Source organism: Macrobrachium nipponense, chromosome 2, assembly GCF_015104395.2.
Source record: "Macrobrachium nipponense isolate FS-2020 chromosome 2, ASM1510439v2, whole genome shotgun sequence".
NCBI lineage: Eukaryota > Metazoa > Arthropoda > Malacostraca > Decapoda > Palaemonidae > Macrobrachium > Macrobrachium nipponense.
In genome coordinates, this window is record NC_087201.1 from 97,716,174 (window position 1) to 97,734,862 (window position 18,689).

Below are 18,689 nucleotides of genomic sequence, written 5' to 3' on the forward strand. Positions count from 1 at the left end.
CAGATCGCGAGGATATTAAACGCCATCATGCTTGATGTCGACTCGGTTCGATTTGACAGTTCATTATTTAACGGAGCGAATCATGGAATTGGAGGTTCACGCAAATAACATTAATCAGATGAAAATCCTCTGCGTCAAGATCAACGAATGATTTCATACAAGAATAAGAAGGCATCGCACGAGCTTTTTTTTATGTAATCTAAGCAGAATAGGAAGCGAGTGATCAAACTGATATTTTATTGATAAAAATATTTGATATATAAATTTCGCTAATCGCTCTGCCTGTCACACTGATAAAGTAAAGGATTTTTTTCCTTAATGTTACTTCACGAATTATATTGAACCATCAGGGAAGGGGATAAAATGACCGGTCAAGAAAACATGAGTAATGGCGATCGTTCGTGCCAGATCATCAAGAACAGCCGCCCAGTTTGGGAGGTGACGCAACATCCTGCTACGTAAGATAGTCAGTCCGTGAAACGGAGAGTTCGCTGCTTTGAACTTTACCAGCACGTAAACATGAGAGCTAGAGCAAGGGAGAGAAAAAGAGAGGGAAAAAGAGGAAGACCTTGGCCACTGGTATACACCAGATCTCTTTCTTTCTCTCTCTCTCTCTATCTCTCCGGCAGTCGATTAAGAATTCTATCGGTCAAGTGGTCTTTGCTTAATTCCGTCATTTGCTTCCAACTCACGGGTTCAGGGCCGTTTGAGTCCTTGTGGGTTCTTACTCAAGTTACTGTTGACGTGTTCACATTTTAAGGAAAGATTAAAGTTGAGAGAGAGAGAGAGAGAGAGAGAGAGAGAGAGAGAGAGAGAGAGAGAGAGAGATTCCTTGTTAATATGACATCAGATCACGTACCTTCATTTCCAACTGAAGGGTAACCTTTGTCTAAAAAAACAAGTTCGGCCTTACAACATATTCTTTAATCTATCTGCATATCATCTGTTATCAAAGACGATGTAAATCACAGTAATGGTGATAACACATTCGCAGGTACCTTTCAAAGGAAATAAAGATGAACACAAGGCTCAGAAAACTTCAGTGATAAGGAACATGGTATTGTGCGGGAAAGCCGTTTGTTAAAGCAAAAGTGGATCCTCTCAACTTTTCATCAGTTCAGATCTTGAACAATATGTTCGTCTGGTCAGAACCAAAGTTCATCAAGACATGATTTGCTTTGTTGTCGAGCCTTCGTTTTCCCATTTTGTCTATGATCCTTGTGTGTGTGGGGACTGTTCATTTTCCCAGTAAGTCAACTGTAGGTAATAGTAGTACGGATACGCCTTCGTAACTCCTCCTTCCATAATGATCCTTGCTCTGTGTGCCAGCACAGAACCAGAAATCTTTAGGAACCAACCTTCCATTAATTTCTTCATCTTGTGAATGTGGATACGACTTCTACAGATTGAACGACAATCTTTCGTATGACGATCGAAACGTCATTCACCATTAGTGTTATGAGTGAGTTCAGAATATTGTGTAAGGTCTTTGTGCTGTTACATTACAGTGCCTGAGCAAACCTCTAAGTCTGAAATATCGTCTATGGACACCGATTGGCAACATTCTGTTGTCACTTGTGGTGTGTGCCGTGTTTTCGGTTCGTCTTCCTTCGTTCAGCACAAGTCTGTTTTGAAATCCGTAGCTGGAGCTGTTGTGGTCCGCAAAGTGGAATGGAGGATGTTTGGTCAAGCTCTTTTCTCTTAATGGTAATAAGAGGTTATGCAAACAAAGTAAAATGATCGTATATAAAAATAATATTGATATCTTGTTACTTAGATCAACATTCTCCCATAATCAGCAGATAGATATATACAAAATAAACATTAAAAAAAGAGCGTAGTACAACCCACGCAACATAAAAACTCAGCTCAGCTGAGGGGGTGAACTTAGAAGGAACAACAGTGTTTATGCTACTAAAATTACGTATCACAAAATATTGCATTGCTTTATGATTATGTTAAAGGGAGGGAGGTTATTCATGCGTATTTTGCTTTATGAATGGGGGACACGATGACTGACTGATATGAATGACAAATTTGTAGCAAAGGTTGGAAGCAATTCTTTGACAATTTCCCTTCGGAAACCGAGAACAATTTAATACCATCATCATCATCATGGCTAATGTGAACAATTTTCCGTTAAGAGATGACGACTTAGACACTTGGGATTTCTGTGGGTATTCATAACGATTTCCCTTTGGAGAAAAAAATGAGCAAAATTCATTTATGCGGCGCAGTGTTGCTATGCAAGTGATGTAATCCGAGCTCACACTGATGGTGTTGTCATTGCAAAAACAGCGCTTCCCGATGATTCAAAACCTTTCTCAGCGATAGCTAGCTACTCTAAAGCTTCTCGACGCGCTTGTCCAGCCTCTTCAGCTCTTCCCTCACTTCGTTGGGCAAGTCTTCTTCCAGTTGTTCACTGAAATACTTAGCTATATCACGAACCTCTTGCTGCCAGAAGTCCTTTGGGAGGCTAAAGAGTTCATCCATGTCAATGTTCTGGTCTTCCAGACCTTCCATTTTAATGGTATTTGGTTTCGGAATAAGTCCCACCGCGCTCTCTTCGGCGATATCTTCGCCGTCAATGCGCCTCAAAACCCAGTCCAAGACGCGGGCATTCTCACCAAATCCGGGCCAGATGAAACGGCCTTTTTCGTCCTTTCTGAACCAATTGACGTGGAATATTTTGGGAAGGGGCTTGTCAGTTCTGTTCTCCATGCTTAACCAGTGCTGCAAATAGTGACCGAAGTTGTAACCGAAGAATGGCCTCATAGCAAATGGATCGTGCATGATCACCTTGCCCTTGTGCTCTGCTGCAGCAGTGGCCTCCGACCTCATGGCTCCACCAATGAGTACTCCATGTTTCCAGTCAAATGCCTCATAAACAAGAGGTACTCCTTGTGGTCTCCTGCCACCGAAGAGGATGGCTGAAATGGGCACTCCCTTAGGATCTTCCCACGCAGGGTCAATGATGGGGCACTGAGCAGCGGGAGTGCAAAATCTCGAGTTGGGATGCGCTGCAGGTTTGCCTGACTCCTTAGTCCAGTTGGTGTCTCCCAGCCAAGATGTAATGGTGACATTATTAGCAATTTCTTTTTCTAGGCCCTCCCAGAATACGCCTCCATCACTGGTCTTGGCTACATTTGTGAAGAGTGTATTGGAAAGAATTGTCTTCATGGCAACAGGATTAGTTTGCATCGAGGTACCAGGGGCTACTCCAAAGAAACCATTTTCAGGGTTGATGGCTCGGAGAATTCCATCGTCATCGAATTTCATCCACGCAATGTCATCGCCAACACACTCCACTTTGTATCCAGGCAGAGACGGAGTCATCATTGCCAAGTTAGTTTTGCCACAGGCAGATGGGAATGCAGCGGCAATATATCTCTTAACTCCTTGGGGATTTGTTATTCCAAGGATAAGCATGTGCTCTGCCAGCCATCCTTCACGTCTGGCAATAGTTGAACCAATTCGAAGGGCGAAACATTTTTTACCCAAGAGAGAATTTCCACCATAGCCCGATCCAAATGAAATAATCTCATTTGTATCAGGCACATGGGTCACAATGGTGCGTTCTGGATCACAAGGCCATTGGTTGACTAACTCCCTCTTGAGTGGAAGTGGGCATCCTACAGAATGAAGGCACTTGACAAAGTCCTCTTCTCCAAGGGTATCCAGTACAACGGATCCCATTCGGGTCATAGTGCGCATTGAAGCAACGACGTAAGGGGAATCAGTCAATTCAACACCAATCTTTGACAGAGGAGAACCTACTGGACCCATGGAATAGGGAATCACATACATGGTTCTGCCAGCCATGCATCCTGGAAAACGTTCCTGGACGGCCTGCTTCAGGTCATCAGGGGACATCCAGTTTCCTAAGAGGCCCTTGACACCCTCCTTGGGGGAGGGAATGGTTTCACGGCGGTCCTTCGTCACGATGAAAGTTTTACTTTCGACACGGGCCACGTCGCCTGGGTCAGTACGAGCCAGCCAGCAGTTAGTGTACTTAGGCAGAGGCTCAATCATCCCAGCCTGCTGCATCACGTTCAACAGGTGACGAAACTCGCGGTCAGAGCCATCGCAGATGTGGACGTTGGCAGGCTGACAGAGTCGGGCACTCTCCTCCACAAAGGATCGCACCTAGAAAAAGAAAAAGAAATATAATAAACTCAATACAATGAAACAGAAAAGAATGATTGTCAGTGGACAACCCATAATATGAGAGAGGATTCATAAGCGAAAGCAACTCAAATGAGCTGAATAATAATAATAATAATAATAATAATAATAATAATAATAATAAACATTATGCTCAAACTTTTACGGGGAGAGAGAGAGAGAGAGAGAGACGAGGACTGGGACATAATGACCGAAGAGACAGAGAGAGGAGAGGAGCGGAAGGGGTGGGAATTGCGGGGTTGGGCGTAGACATAAGTGGGGTTCGTAAAGGTAAGTATGGACCACTCACCTTTGGCTTAAGGTTGTTAAGTTTGCCATGGGCAACGCCGAGGGATCGAACTTGGAATTCAAGGTTCTTCTTGTTCACTTCAGCAGCATTCTTGGAAGCCTCATAAATGAAGCTGTTCAGTCTGTAATAGAAATGCAATTGAGTTAGCACAACATTTTCCAATACTATTTTTTAAACACGGTATAAAATAAATGAACCTGACCCTTTGTCAAAACAATCATTACCAAAAATTTTGTGAAAACTCTAGGATTACACTGATATATTGGCATGGTGAATTTTATTATCAACGAATAAGTGCTTAACAGACACGTATCACGCTCTGTGTGTGCGTGTGTGTGTGTGTGAGAGAGAGAGAGAGAGAGAGAGAGAGAGAGAGAGAGAGAGAGAGAGAGAGAGAATTTATACCTTCTACTATACCTAAAATAAAGACGTTTGCAGTTACGAAAAGCGAAGATCATTTTGGAATATTGTTCTGTGGTCACCTGCTGTACATAACAGTACTAAAGGCACTTTGGTTTAGCTTGACTTAAGGCCACTAGTTAATGCCACTTTTTGGAAGAATTATAACCACTTCTCGTAACCAAGTGTTTTTCGGTAGCGCTATCAACAAACTCGATGTCCTTCGATTACATCACACGGTATCCTTCGCATGTCTTACAAAAAATTAATATATAGTGTAAACTCGTCCACACCCTGTAGCGCTCGTATGGTAAATAATCCTAAAGGCCACGGGGGATGCAATGACGTGGGCGAGCGGTGTACTAACAGGTGTGTCAGAAGTGTCTCACCGACCTCTTTCGATATCACAGCGGATTCACAGGGATAACACTGGGTGGAGTAGTTCAGGGTAAGTTTCTGGGACAGGCACAGACAGCGGAAAACAAAAATTCAACACTCAAAGAGGGAAGGAACTGAAGTAGTAACAGATTGCTCTAAGGGCGAGGGGTGGCTATGTCCGTAGGGTAGAAAGGGAGGAGGAATGGGGTCGGGTTGGCGGGGAGCGCGAGAGAGGCAGGCGGCCGTCGGTGGACTGTGGTTTCACTTCGCCTCCAACAATCGTTTTATACCCTTCCTTCAGATGCAGCTGTGGAGAATCCCCCAACACCCCCATCCCCGCGTCTCTTCCCCAATCTCCCAGCATGCACTGTTCCCTAAGTTTCTCCGACAACGAGAGACTATTCGACTTTTTATTATTCCCTAAATGTTTCTCGATGTCCTTGATGCCTCGGATGGTCCAAATCAGAATATCTGTAGCTTCTATCTAGAAATCTGAGGGCGAGCTGGAAGTAATAAGACAAAAGGTTTCACGAACAAGAAAGCGAATTTATAACAGATAACGAATATTTATCTCCCCCCCCCCTCACAAACTAGGCCTTTGGAGTGTTGTTATCTAGTTTTTGAGATAAGAAAGGAATACAGGGTAAAGGCATCATTGTTTGGATGAAACGAAGAACTCTCATTCGTGGGTGTTCTATTACCCGAACATCCAAATGACACAATTTCTGACAAATATAGCCCAAAATGACTAATCAGTAACTGTACGATTTCGCCGTGGAGAAAGAAAAGTTCTCGCCTCAACCTCTATGGTCGTAACAAACTCTTTCTAAACCCCGTCAAAATATAAATCTAAGAAGGAATGAATCGACAGTTGATGCAAACATCTCATACTTAAGGAGAGAGAGAGAGAGATTTTTTTTTACTTTCCCTTTTCGCGTCCGAGGAGGAAGCGAGGAAATTTCCACGCGCCCAGTGAGGTACAGAACACCTGCCACACCTATTCAACCAACCCGCCCCACCGCCTCCAGTTCGACTGGCTGATGGTTATCTTTCATCGTCTCTGCTATAATACTGCTAAACACAAAACCTGTTTCTATCGTATACCTGCTATCCACCCAAAAATTCCCTAAAGCTGTCTTGAATTACAGTTCTTAGTTGGCGGTGGAGCTACCAGTTTCTTAAGAAAGAAAAGGACTGTAGAACAGACGATTTATGTTGCCGTTTTATATGACTTATAATCGTTAAAAATGAAAAAAAAAAAAAAGAATATGGTGTCGAAAGCATATGAACAAATGATATTTAATAAAACAAGGAGATATTTTCCCGTAGATTTCAGATCCAACATGTTTACTAAATGGGAAAAAAACTATCACGAGAGTATATATAATGTTGTAAGGGCTCCACAATAATAAAAATTATAAAATTTAGTGTATAATTAATGAAAACTTCATAGAAGCTTTCGAACCCTTCCCAGCTTTCATCTTCAGCCTGAAGATAAAAGCCAAAGAAGGGTTCGAAAGCTTTCATAAAGCGTTTATAAATTATACACGAACTTTTAAAATTTTTATTATTGTGGACCCTTTAGAATATGTTTACCAATATTGTTACAGATACATTATGTCGATAATAAATATTACATTAAATTACCAACTAAACATAAGCCTTATGGAGAAAAACGATGAAAGCAAGATCATCTATTCGTGCACGGGAGGACCCCAACATTTAACAAAGGCAAAGGCGACGCTGACTTGGCTGATGCAAACAACCACTCCTCAAACGTTCACGCAAGGAAGTACTTTCTCACCCAGTACGGGCTTCCGTACTCATTACAGCTTCAGGAAATTATATATCTTCGTATGGCCAGACATGATACAAATCTTTCTAATGAATACTAGAATGATTTTCAACTACCGCGGAAATAATCTATCAAGAATTTTCACAAAGAGCGGGTGAGAGATAAGATTCTTATCAGTGGCTGCTATTGAGATTACATTGAATTAAATGCATAAAACTGATAAGAAACCAGCAAACAATAAATGGCAATAAAAGAGAGATGCTTTACGTTGAATCCCCTTCTGTTTAAAGTTCGTGCAAGAAACCCGAAACACTAAAGCAAAAAAGAAACTAAATATGACGTATAGCTAACGTCAAAACATAGTTAATAAATAATTATGATACACAGCAAATACTTCGTAAAGATTGGACAGTCGCTTTTGAACTTTTACAATTCAGTAATAAGTCGACGAAAAATGTGCGGGCAAAGCCAAGTCTGGAGTTGGTTACAAACTTATTTTGATATGCCGAAGAAATGATAATTTTCTTTCATTCGAAGTCAATATTATTTCCGATTCGTGTTTATAATGTAAGTGCAGAGGTCTTGGTAAGTATAAATATCATTAATAATTAACTAGGCTTCTTTGACACGATTCAAAGCAATCTAATGAATTATTAATGATATGAAAACGTACCAAGACTCTGCACTTACATTATAAACACAACTCGGAAAAAATAATGATTTCGAATGAGAGAAAATCTCTCCACGTAAGAGGGACGGCGAACGTTTCAGAAATCAGACATCCGAATCGCTGGTTGAAATGGAGACTGATCCACACAGGCTGAGTGAGGATGCGGACGACGACCACAAGTTTAGTTTCGCAATGCGACAGACTCGAGCGACGAGTTTATAAACAGGGCGCGTTACTTACTTAGAGTTATTCATGACGACGTCCTCAACGTTATTACTGGTGATGACCATCTTTGCCGACAAAGTCGTATTACAAGTTCTGGTAAGGTGTATGCACTATAGAGATATAACCATAGCTTGGTTTCTCTGGACCACTAGGATGAAGTGTGGCTACGGATGGGGTGCTTCGCTCTTTTATTTGCAACCCCAACACATGCGCACCTTCTGCAGTGACGTCACATCCCTGCGCGCGCGACGCTCCTCGTTGAGTTCCCAGCGCTCGCTATCCGCGTTACCTCCCTTCTTCTCAAAACATTTTCTTACCTACCGTCTCTTGTCATGCTTAAATAACAAGCGAGCCGAATACATAATACTTTGCAGTTAACAATTTCATTATAAAACAAGAGATCACAATAGCAATTTACAGCAAAAATGAACTTTTACTCAGTTTCAGTAGCGTACATCGAGTGGAAATTGCCACTGGAGTCTGAACGTCAACGCTGTTGGGGTCCTTTGATTGGCCAGGGAAAACCGAGCCCCCACAATGCTTACCAATGATTGGCTATTCCACCAACACACCTCCAGCTGCTGCGCAGAGCTGATGCAATTCATAGGATTGGGCCGTAATGTTAGAAAAGTACGAGGCAGCACAAAGCCAAACAACATCCTGACCCTGTCCGCTGCTGCCTCCTCCATGATCGTGGTCGTTTTGTATAACATGACAATCCAGAAAGACTGGCGGGACAGTTTCAAATCTTCATAGCAATTATATTGTTTTGGGCTCATTGCATTAAATGCTCTTCAATACCAACATTGATGTGGAAAGTATGTTTCTTTGAATGCAGGTAACAAACCCAATCTCGCCAAATGACGGCGGCATTAAAACAACGAGATTTTTTGTTTTGTTTTAATGACAGGCGAGAAAGTCGTCCAAAAGTTTTCTTATACTGTAACCTCTGAGCTTTACCAATCTTATTATAATAGGCAAAAGGAATAACTGATATTACTCTGCAGATTTCATATTTTCAGTGTACATATTCAAACACTAATATCTGCACACACACACACACACACACACACACACACATATATATATATATATATATATATATATATATATATATATATATATATATATAATATTATTGTTTCTGTATGCGTGTGCATATCTGGGTGAACGCACCGCTAGCGTGTTTAATAATAATAATAATAATAAAATTAATAATAATAGTAAACAGTAAAAGTACATCGTTCTTTAAAAGGACTGTACCAAGAACAATTATTATCAGGGAATGTGGCGGCTCAGCTGACGGCGATAGGTTAGCAGCACACGAGTGAAAGGGGATGCGTAGCAAAGGCCGGTGGCAGCTTCCATCAAGTTAACGACAATATCGGACATATGTTGAAAATCACGCCAGTTTGAGTACCAGATAGGAGAGATTATTATTGAGGCACTATTCTTGCAACTAGGAGTCACTCTCGATACGCTTCTCCCGCGCACGAAAAATCAACCACGAACATTACATTTATTATTGTAAATAAACTATCCAACCGATCTAAACAAAGGTTCCTTCCATACAAGTTAGCGAAAGTCACCAGCATCTAATATTATCATTCAACCACGAACGTTATTATTATACCAAATGTACAGCTCAAAGGGGTTTAAAACAGGTTTAATTAAAGTTAGCGAAAGTCGCCAGCATCCTATATTCATACCAGATAACAATCATAAGTTCATTGGAAATAACCAACCAACTCATGTTATGAAGACTGACAGTACAGTGTCCGTTGGGCACTCCTTTTTTTTTTTTTTAACTCTTGAACCTTGTCCACTCCTCCACAAGGCTTCGTTGGACCCAGAAATGTTTTTATATATAGACTACTCCTGAATATAATAACTGTAGTACGGATACTTTGCTCTTAACTAAACGCGAACAACGTACCTATTATTTCAGTAAATTATTTAGATTTTTTCTTAATAATTTGACAAATAGCAACAGTGCACAACAAAAACCTGAGCAGAAGTTTGTTGGATTATTATTATTATTATTATTATTATTATTATTATTATTATTATTATTATTATTATTATTATTAATATAATCCACAATCTTTAAAAGCTGCACTATAATTTATAAAAGAAATAAATAATTAATTTTGTGGATGACATAAAAAAGGGTTGAAACTGTAGTGCATTTTGAAAAAGTGGGGAGGACAGAGAGAGCTTTGACTATAGCACACATTTTTTCGTCGTGAGGCCTGAACTGGGGTGAAAAGGTCAAATTTCAAATAAAATTCAGTTCATTCCAGTTATTTGTCTCAAAAAAGCTAAGTTCTTATAATGATCTAAAAACACCGTTGATTCAACGTGTCACAAAGGCACGTTGTCTTTGAGACTCTGGCAGGAGATTCTTACTATTATTGTTAGTTACCTTCTACTATCATTAGTACTTGGAAGTGCCATGCACTTATTCGCTTTTCTGACTGTATTGCAGTTTCTTTATGTAATAATCTATACATTATATTTCTATCCAGTTACAATCTCTTCGCTGTTTTCTCCTTTCATCACGAATGCGTCTTCTATTCAGTGGTACAATGATCTTTTCGACTTGACTCATGCGAAAGTTCAGTCATTCCAAATGGAAATCCAGGTATGATCTTGCTTCAAATGGCCTCTGCTTCATCGAATTTGTTATAATGTGTCTAGTGAACACATTATAACAAAACGATATAGTAACGTAGTAAAGATAAAGATACGTTCAAGTAGTACAGTGCTGGTAACAGAAAGACTGGTCTCCTGTCCTGAGATGGTTTGACCGCGCTTCTCCAAGATGATTTGTGAAATTCAGGCCGTCAAGCCAAGCGCTGGGGCACTTTCGGCCATTCAGCTCTCAAGACTGGAAAAGAGGGAGTTGAAAATGGCTGGACAACAAACTAGAGAGATCGAAAATGGAGTACAAAGACTTAAAAGTGGAACCAGGAGAAAATCCCACAGATGCATTAAGAAGTAACACAGATGACTAAAGAAAGTATACGGGAATGGAGGTGAAGTAAATGGCTAAAAAGTGGGTGCAGCTAGGGGCCGAAGAGACATTGCGAACACCCTCAGTAATGCCCACGTGAGGTGCATTAATTAAGGACACTTTTTCCCTACGGCTTGGATGCATGGGGAGATCCTCTTTTAAAGAGAAAGAGAGGAGAGAGAGACGGAGAGAGAGAGAGAGAGAGAGAGAGAGAGAGAGAGAGAGAGAGAACTTAAACATGGTAGTTAGTCGATTGTTTAGGGTTGTAACGAGACGGCAGATGGGATTGAAGCTGCAACCGCTTTCGTAAGTCTTGTAAAAACCATAAAGATACCATTTTCTTAAGACATTACTGAGGGGGAAAATGAGTAAAGTAAATAAGTTTATATATATATATATATATATATATATAATATATATATATATATATATATATATATATATATATATATATATATATATATATATATATATATAAGGCAAAGACCACGAAGAAAAAGTGAAAGAACGGGGTGGCATTTGCCTTTATTTATACATTCATCACGTTCCATATCTTCGTGAATCACTTATATATACACACACACATATATGTGCGTGTCTGTTTGTGCGTACATATGTGTGTGTGCATGTATGTATGTATGTATGTATGTTTGTGTATGTATGTATGTTTGTATGTATATCAACCATAATTTACATTTTACCTAGCAGTTTTTCTAGTAAGCACTGCGGAATGATACTACTGTATTCTTAACCACATCAGATTTATTTTTTTATTTTTTTAGAAATCTACATCAACACACAAAGAAAGAATAAAAATGAATTTCCTTCTTCCTGCCTGGCAACCATCCACGCAATCCAACGCCATTAAGATGCATCCAAAAGCAGGATCTTTATCGTTACTCAAAATCACCGATGTTATCACTGACCTTGGCAGAAGCCTGGGACATTTCATGCCCTAAAGTTCACTGGACAGTTATTATGCAAGGTACCCGAGGACGACGACTGGGGCCTGTTATTAACAAACACGCCGTGAAATGAATAAGAAGCGGCTCAGGCATTGGAAATTGCCATAGGACAGGGCGACTCTCTTCGACCCCTTCATTGCCATTTCGCGTGAATCTTTTACTGTTTTGCAATATCAGATCTACTTTTTTAATTCGTATAAAGAACATTCCGTCGATGTTTTCGAATAGAATATATTTCATAACAGAAATATATTCTTAGAGAGAGAGAGAGAGAGAGAGAGAGAGAGAGAGAGAGAGAGAGAGAGAGAGAATATGGATACATAATGACAATCAACGATGCAATACAAGAAAAAAATCGAGTCTATTGACAAAGCAAATGATGAACTTGGAGAGAGAGAGAGAGAGAGAGAGAGAGAGAGAGAGAGGAGAGAGAGAGAGAGAGAGAGAGAGAGAGAGAGAGAATATGGATACATAATGACAATCAACGATGCAATACAAGAAAAAAATCGAGTCTATTGACAAAGCAAATGATGAACTTGGGGATCTTGTAGACAAACTCAGAAAATGTGCGAGATAAATGTGTGGGACATTTTGAACAAGTAACTTCGGCATCTGCGAGCGGTAGAGACAAATGCAAAGGTCCTTCAAAAAATTTTCGGTTATCATTTCGCCTATTTCATCTACTGTTAATTGAGAAACTGAAATAATCTCTAAGATCGTGAGACGAAATCATTTTGAAACGGAAAATTGTTATATAAAGGATTTCTGTGCGATCCTTTGGAAGATATGAAAACTACAAAGGTTTCCTTCCAGTGACTAAAGAATTTTCAAAGGAACATGTGATCGAAGTTAAACATCGTGAATGTATGAATAAAGACCTCAAAGGCACACGGAACTCTGCAAAAGATTAAGAAGAAATAGTCCGAATGAAAAGAAAAAGTGGGATTGTATGAATAAACGTCTGGATATTGGACAAGAATGAGAGTACATCTATGAAACAATCGCTGGGCCGCCACACACACAAAAAAAGTAAATTTCATGCAAGCACACACACATACACACACAATAATAATGAAGAATAGTAATTTTCATGGAACCAGATAAGGTGAATTAAATTCAGACGGCCAGAGAACACAGTAATTTGGTAAGGAGAGTGTAAAGATGTATACGAGAAGCAATGGAATGTGGAGATTTGATACAAGAAGTTCGTAGGTTGAAGAAGAAATCTGATGGAATTCGAATTTAATGAAAATGGGATTATAAATTAAAAATAATGTCAAGTATCAGACGTTCCTAGGTACTGTGCACTCGGCGTTTAGTACTATACAGTAGGCTGTCCATTGGTGAGCGGAACAAACCAAAGTCTAGGAATACCTTTTGACCTTGGAACAAACAAGTGAGTTTTGCCTGTTTCTGGCGAAGCTGCAAAGACGCAACTCATTCATTGATGTTACAAGAGGAATGTCAATAGATCGGTGAAGACACTTCATTCCTTTGTGAAGAAATCTATGAGGAGGAGGAGGAGGAATGAATTGAAAACATCACGCTTGATATGTTTGCATGTTTGCGTAGATGGTGTGGGCTGGAGAAACTTCTCAAATCTCTGCACATCGAAAAATCAATGATTGCAACTTCATGTAATGAAGCTGCAACATTAATAGCAATCAGAACAATGAATCAGACATGAATAATTTCCTCACACAGCGCATAATAAACGTTCCGATGTGACGTACCTGGGAGGGACAGACTAAGTCAAGAAAACTTATGAATTAATAAAACTCCCACTCCCTGAATAAAAAGACAAATAACCTCTTCTTCAAACACAGATGTTGTCATCATAGATAAAAATAGAGAAGTCCTGGAGAAGAAATTGAAGTAGGAAACAAGGGTAACACGCATAAGAAAAGAAACGAGACCTGTAATTAGAAAAAGCAGAAAAGACCTCCGGACAATTTCCAGCTAAAGTTGGAGGACACTTCATGGAACCGAACCCCGTTAAGACGAGTCCAAAATGGCATAAATTTCAATTATGTATTTATATACTACAGGCTCTATTAAAGGAATAATCATATCATATTCAAGGTTACGTAAGTGGTTTTGTAAACTCGCAATGCATGCATATATATACACTTATATTTATATATACACATATAAGTATATATGCATAAAATTATATATGCAAAAAAAATATATATGCATATATATGCATAAAAATTATCTATCTATCTATAATATATATAATATATTATATATATAATATACACATATTTCACACAGCAGGGTGTCTAAAAGTGTAGAATTTCCGAAGATGGTTGTTAGGGGAATGAATGAAGCAGTGGCTGCTACGCCATTTACTCCCAGGAACCAACCCTCTCAGCATTGTTTATCTGTAAGACCTTGGTATGTTTGGAAACAACGTCGAGGCAAATGACTGCCTCGATTTTCGTATTAAAATAAGCAAAAACTAAAAACTAGCAACATCAGCAAGCACACTTGCAACTGATAAAAAATGAGAGAGAGAGAGAGAGAGAGAAAGGTGAAGGGCACTTTCAGGATCGGTGTGATCCGGCGAAGGCACCTGATCGAAAAACGCCTGTTTTTGTGGATTGGGGAACATCCCCTCTTCCGGGAGCGCAGCACTAACCGAAGGGCAAAAAGACGTCCTCACCTGGCGGAGGGACGTTCCCCTCGAGGAGGGAAATGTCCCCATACCCTTTATGGAGGACAACATTTATGGAACGTGTGGTCGTGTTCCAGCACCACATCACGATTGACGTCAAGGGCAAAAGGATTTTTGATCAAATAACAAAACAATAAAGATAAATGTCCTTTCGGTAGTATTGCGACATTGAAAAAAAATTAATGTTGCATACACAAGCTATTGTTTATAAAATGTTTCTGTTAATTTATGAATGATTTTTTTTATTTTATTAATTTTTTTGGTCAAATATTTTCTTTGGGTTCCCACACGGCGGTAGAGTTTTGCCGTTATTATTGCGAAGTTTATACTTTCCGGGAATTAACGAGTTATACACCAGTCTCTCTCTCTCTATATCCAACCCCCCTCTCTCTTCAATACACAAACAGCAATCATTTTAGACAGCCATTCTTAAGAATCAAATTATAAATGTCCGTAAGAGTAAAGGAGAGCTTGACGACAACCATGTGTACTATAGGGTCAAGTTTTTATCTTCACACAAACACATGATATATGAGTGACAAACACACGCACACAATTATATATATATATACTATATATTATATATATATATATATAATAATATATATATATATAATAATATATAGTGTGTGTGTGTAATTCATTTAACATCTAGTAGTTTTTCTAACTGGGGACACCTTCCACGAGAAGGCAAGATAATGATTAAAACCGTGATCATTTCTAAATGCTGAATTATGGATGAATCCTGCATACAATACTTCAAAAATCAGCTACTTCATACTCCTAAAAAGAAGGTTTACCAGCAGTTTGTATATATATATATAATATATATATATATATATATATATATATATATATATATATATATATATATAAAGGTGTTTCACTTTCCTTTATGGCTTATACCTTTATTTATGCATTTATCACGTTCTAAACTTTCGTTATTTCAGTTTTACATACATAGATATAAACATATATATATATATATATATATATATATATATATATATATATATATATATATATGATACTTATATATATATACATACTGTCCATGTAAATGAGCAAATGTGTGAGATATTCATAAAACACACATTACTCAAATGAAATGTAGCCACTCGAGATGTTGCAGCGCCAGAATAAAACAAAAGTCTTTCCGAATTCACCTCGAGATGAAAAACACACACACACATTATATATATATATATATATATATATATATATATATATATATATATATATATATATATATACAATGTATGTATATAAGCGAATACAACAGGAAAATGATAGGCAGAAATCCAAGCGCTTTCATCTTTACTAAGACATTGTTAAGGAACAAATGAAATACGGTTGGAAAGAACGTTATCAGGTAAACAAAAAGATCAAGAATACCAGATGGTTAATTGTCAAAAGGCTAAAAATCAAAGAGATAATCCAGGATTATCGGATATCACACGGTCACAAACTTAAACATAGATTTAACCCTTACAGAAACCACAACGTATCCATATATAGTCCAAAACATGTAAAAACTGAATATATAAATTTTGTTGCTTATATTTACCTACAACTGTTTTCATTGTGAAGGCTTCGAGTTGAAATAAACTAAGACATTTAGAACATTTCCATTATTTGACTTGATGAAACAAGTTAATGGAAATGTTCTAAATTTAAGTCTTGGTTTATTTAAACTCGATGCTTTCACAATGAAAAAAGTTGTAAGTAAATATAAGCAACAAAATTAATATATTCAATTTTTACATGTTTCGAACTATATGGATACGTTGTAGTTTCTGTTAGTGTTAAATGTATGTTTAGGTTTGTGACCGTTTGATATCCGATAAACCTGGATTATCCTTTTGATTTTTACCCTTTTGACAATTAACCATCTGGTGTTCTTGATCCTTTTATTTACCTGATAACTTTCTTTCCAACCGTATTTCATTCGTTCCTTAACAATGTCTTAATAAAGATGAAAGCGCTTGGATTTCTGACTATCATTTTCCTTTGGTATTCGCTTATTTAATGAAGTCATGTGCATCTACTGTAATTTTTAAAGCATATATATATATATATATATATATATATATATATATATATATATATATATATATATATATATATATATATATATATATAGTATGTTGATTTACTGCATTAACCGTCCTCGTAGTGGGAGCAGCAGGTGCCCGATTTCGTAATTGATAGGTCACAGAATGAATGGTTAGGTTTTCTTGTGACATGACATCTTCACAGTCGAGAAAAGGCAATCGTATACAAAATAAATAGGCATTTTCTAGAGGAAAAGGCGGATGGAGGGCCTATGTTATCCCAAAGAAAAGCTCTCGCTCGGCCAGCTGTAAGATTTAGGAGAGAGAGATCGAGAGCAGGGCCGAATAGGAAGGAGATTAACGTACCTGGGAATGAAAAGTCCCTATAATCTTATAATTATAGCCCCCGGGGGTTGTCTCTGTCACACACTGGTCAGTTGTTGTTTTGATAAAATTGGCAACAGGGCAGATCTTTAAACGTCACGCCAGAGAGCTCTCGTCGCGGTGGCAAGACTATAAAATACAGAAACTTCATAAAGAATATTGCTCTATAACTTGTACCAGTCAAATCTAAGGCTTTCGGGGTACCAATCAACCTAGAGCAACTTATTCTGAAGGCACCTTATCGATGTGTGTTCGTACGTGCGCACATCCACTTACTTTGTACGTGAAAAATAATAATCACCTCAAACTTCCTCGTAATAATTGTGAAGCAAGATAATATTTCAATATCGGCACGGGAGTGTCATCCTAAAGAGACTTTAATGATTACCGCACTTCAAGAATTTTGTAGACACAATACAAACACTTCATGACATTTAAATACATATGCACACACATGCAGGCAAGAAAATACATACACACACACACACACAAATATATTTATGTATGTATGTGCGTAAGTACGTATATATGTGATTATCAGTGTGCTTGTGCGAGATTGAGCCAAGGCAAGGATAAGAAAGGCAAGTGGACGCCTTTTCTAAAAAGAAAAAGAAAAATGTTACGAATAATTCGGAAACCCGATTTCCTGCGTCTTAGAAGACGTATGAGGAGAGGAAGCTCAACAAAATGACGTTGATCGTATTACGCAATCCCGTTAACCCAACCAGAAAAGTCTGGCTGGGAAGACGGAAAACAAACAAAATCAAAAACCGTTACAGTGTAATAAGTTATATAGATCTAAAAGAAACAGAAAGAAGGGATACAAAATATGGCTTCAGAGATTCGCTTCTTCTATTGTTCAAAAAATGAGAATTGCATATATATCACCATACAGTTATGGAAGAAGAAGAAGAAGAAGAAGGAGAAGACGAAGAAAAGCGACCTCCATAAGTGACCCCTCAATCAAGTGACAGTGGGCCGCTCTTTCCTCTGTACATAAGTCTCTTTTTGAACAAAGTGGTCAAAGAGGCGGATGAGTAGGATTTGATGACTTGATTAAAGAACCCCGAATTGGGGGATGCAGATTAACTGTGGTCGCATTATAAGTCAGAAGGAAGTTTGGCATCGTAGTTGAACGCCATGTTCGTATCATTTTAGTTTGACCATCGAGGTGGTCTTCCTAACCCTTGGGCAGCATATTATGATCTCTACAAATTATTACGTTCACAGGTGAGATTTGATTCTTCTGACAACAGCGTTATTAGCATATGTATGAGGAAAAAAAATTTGAAGTATATTCAGTATGGCTAAAATATCTACACACAAACATATGTATATACGTTGTTTGTATGGTGTTTTTACGTTGCATGGAACCAGTGGTTATTCAGCAACGGGACCAACGGCTTTACGTGACTTCCGAACCACGTCAAGAGTGAACTTCTATCACCAGAAATACACACCTCTCACTCCTCAATGGAATGGCCGAGAATCGAACCCGTGACCACCGAGGTGAGAAGCAAACATCAAACCAACCACGCCACTGAGGCGCCATATGTATATACGTGCATACATATATATATATATATATATATATATATATATATATATATACATATATATATATATATATATATATATATATATATATA

General features: G+C 38.4%; 1 protein-coding gene across 4 annotated transcripts in view; it reads right to left on the reverse strand.

Moving 5' to 3' along the window:
* Positions 1–1,737: 1,737 nt before the first annotated feature.
* Positions 1,738–18,689, reverse strand: part of LOC135220828 (phosphoenolpyruvate carboxykinase, cytosolic [GTP]-like) — a 172,945-nt gene continuing 155,993 nt past the window's right edge. The window contains exons 1-3 of one of the 4 annotated variants that reach the window (XM_064258371.1): positions 7,957–8,115; positions 4,475–4,595; positions 1,738–4,146 (exon numbers count right to left, since the gene is read on the reverse strand). In XM_064258371.1, the coding sequence (XP_064114441.1) occupies positions 2,344–4,146; positions 4,475–4,595; positions 7,957–8,006 (1,974 nt within the window). In that variant the 5' untranslated portion in view covers positions 8,007–8,115 and the 3' untranslated portion in view covers positions 1,738–2,343. Of the gene's footprint in view, positions 4,147–4,474; positions 4,596–4,879; positions 6,474–7,956; positions 8,116–18,689 lie in introns of those variants that run through there. The other 3 variants (XM_064258370.1, XM_064258372.1, XM_064258373.1) reach the window with 3 other exon arrangements.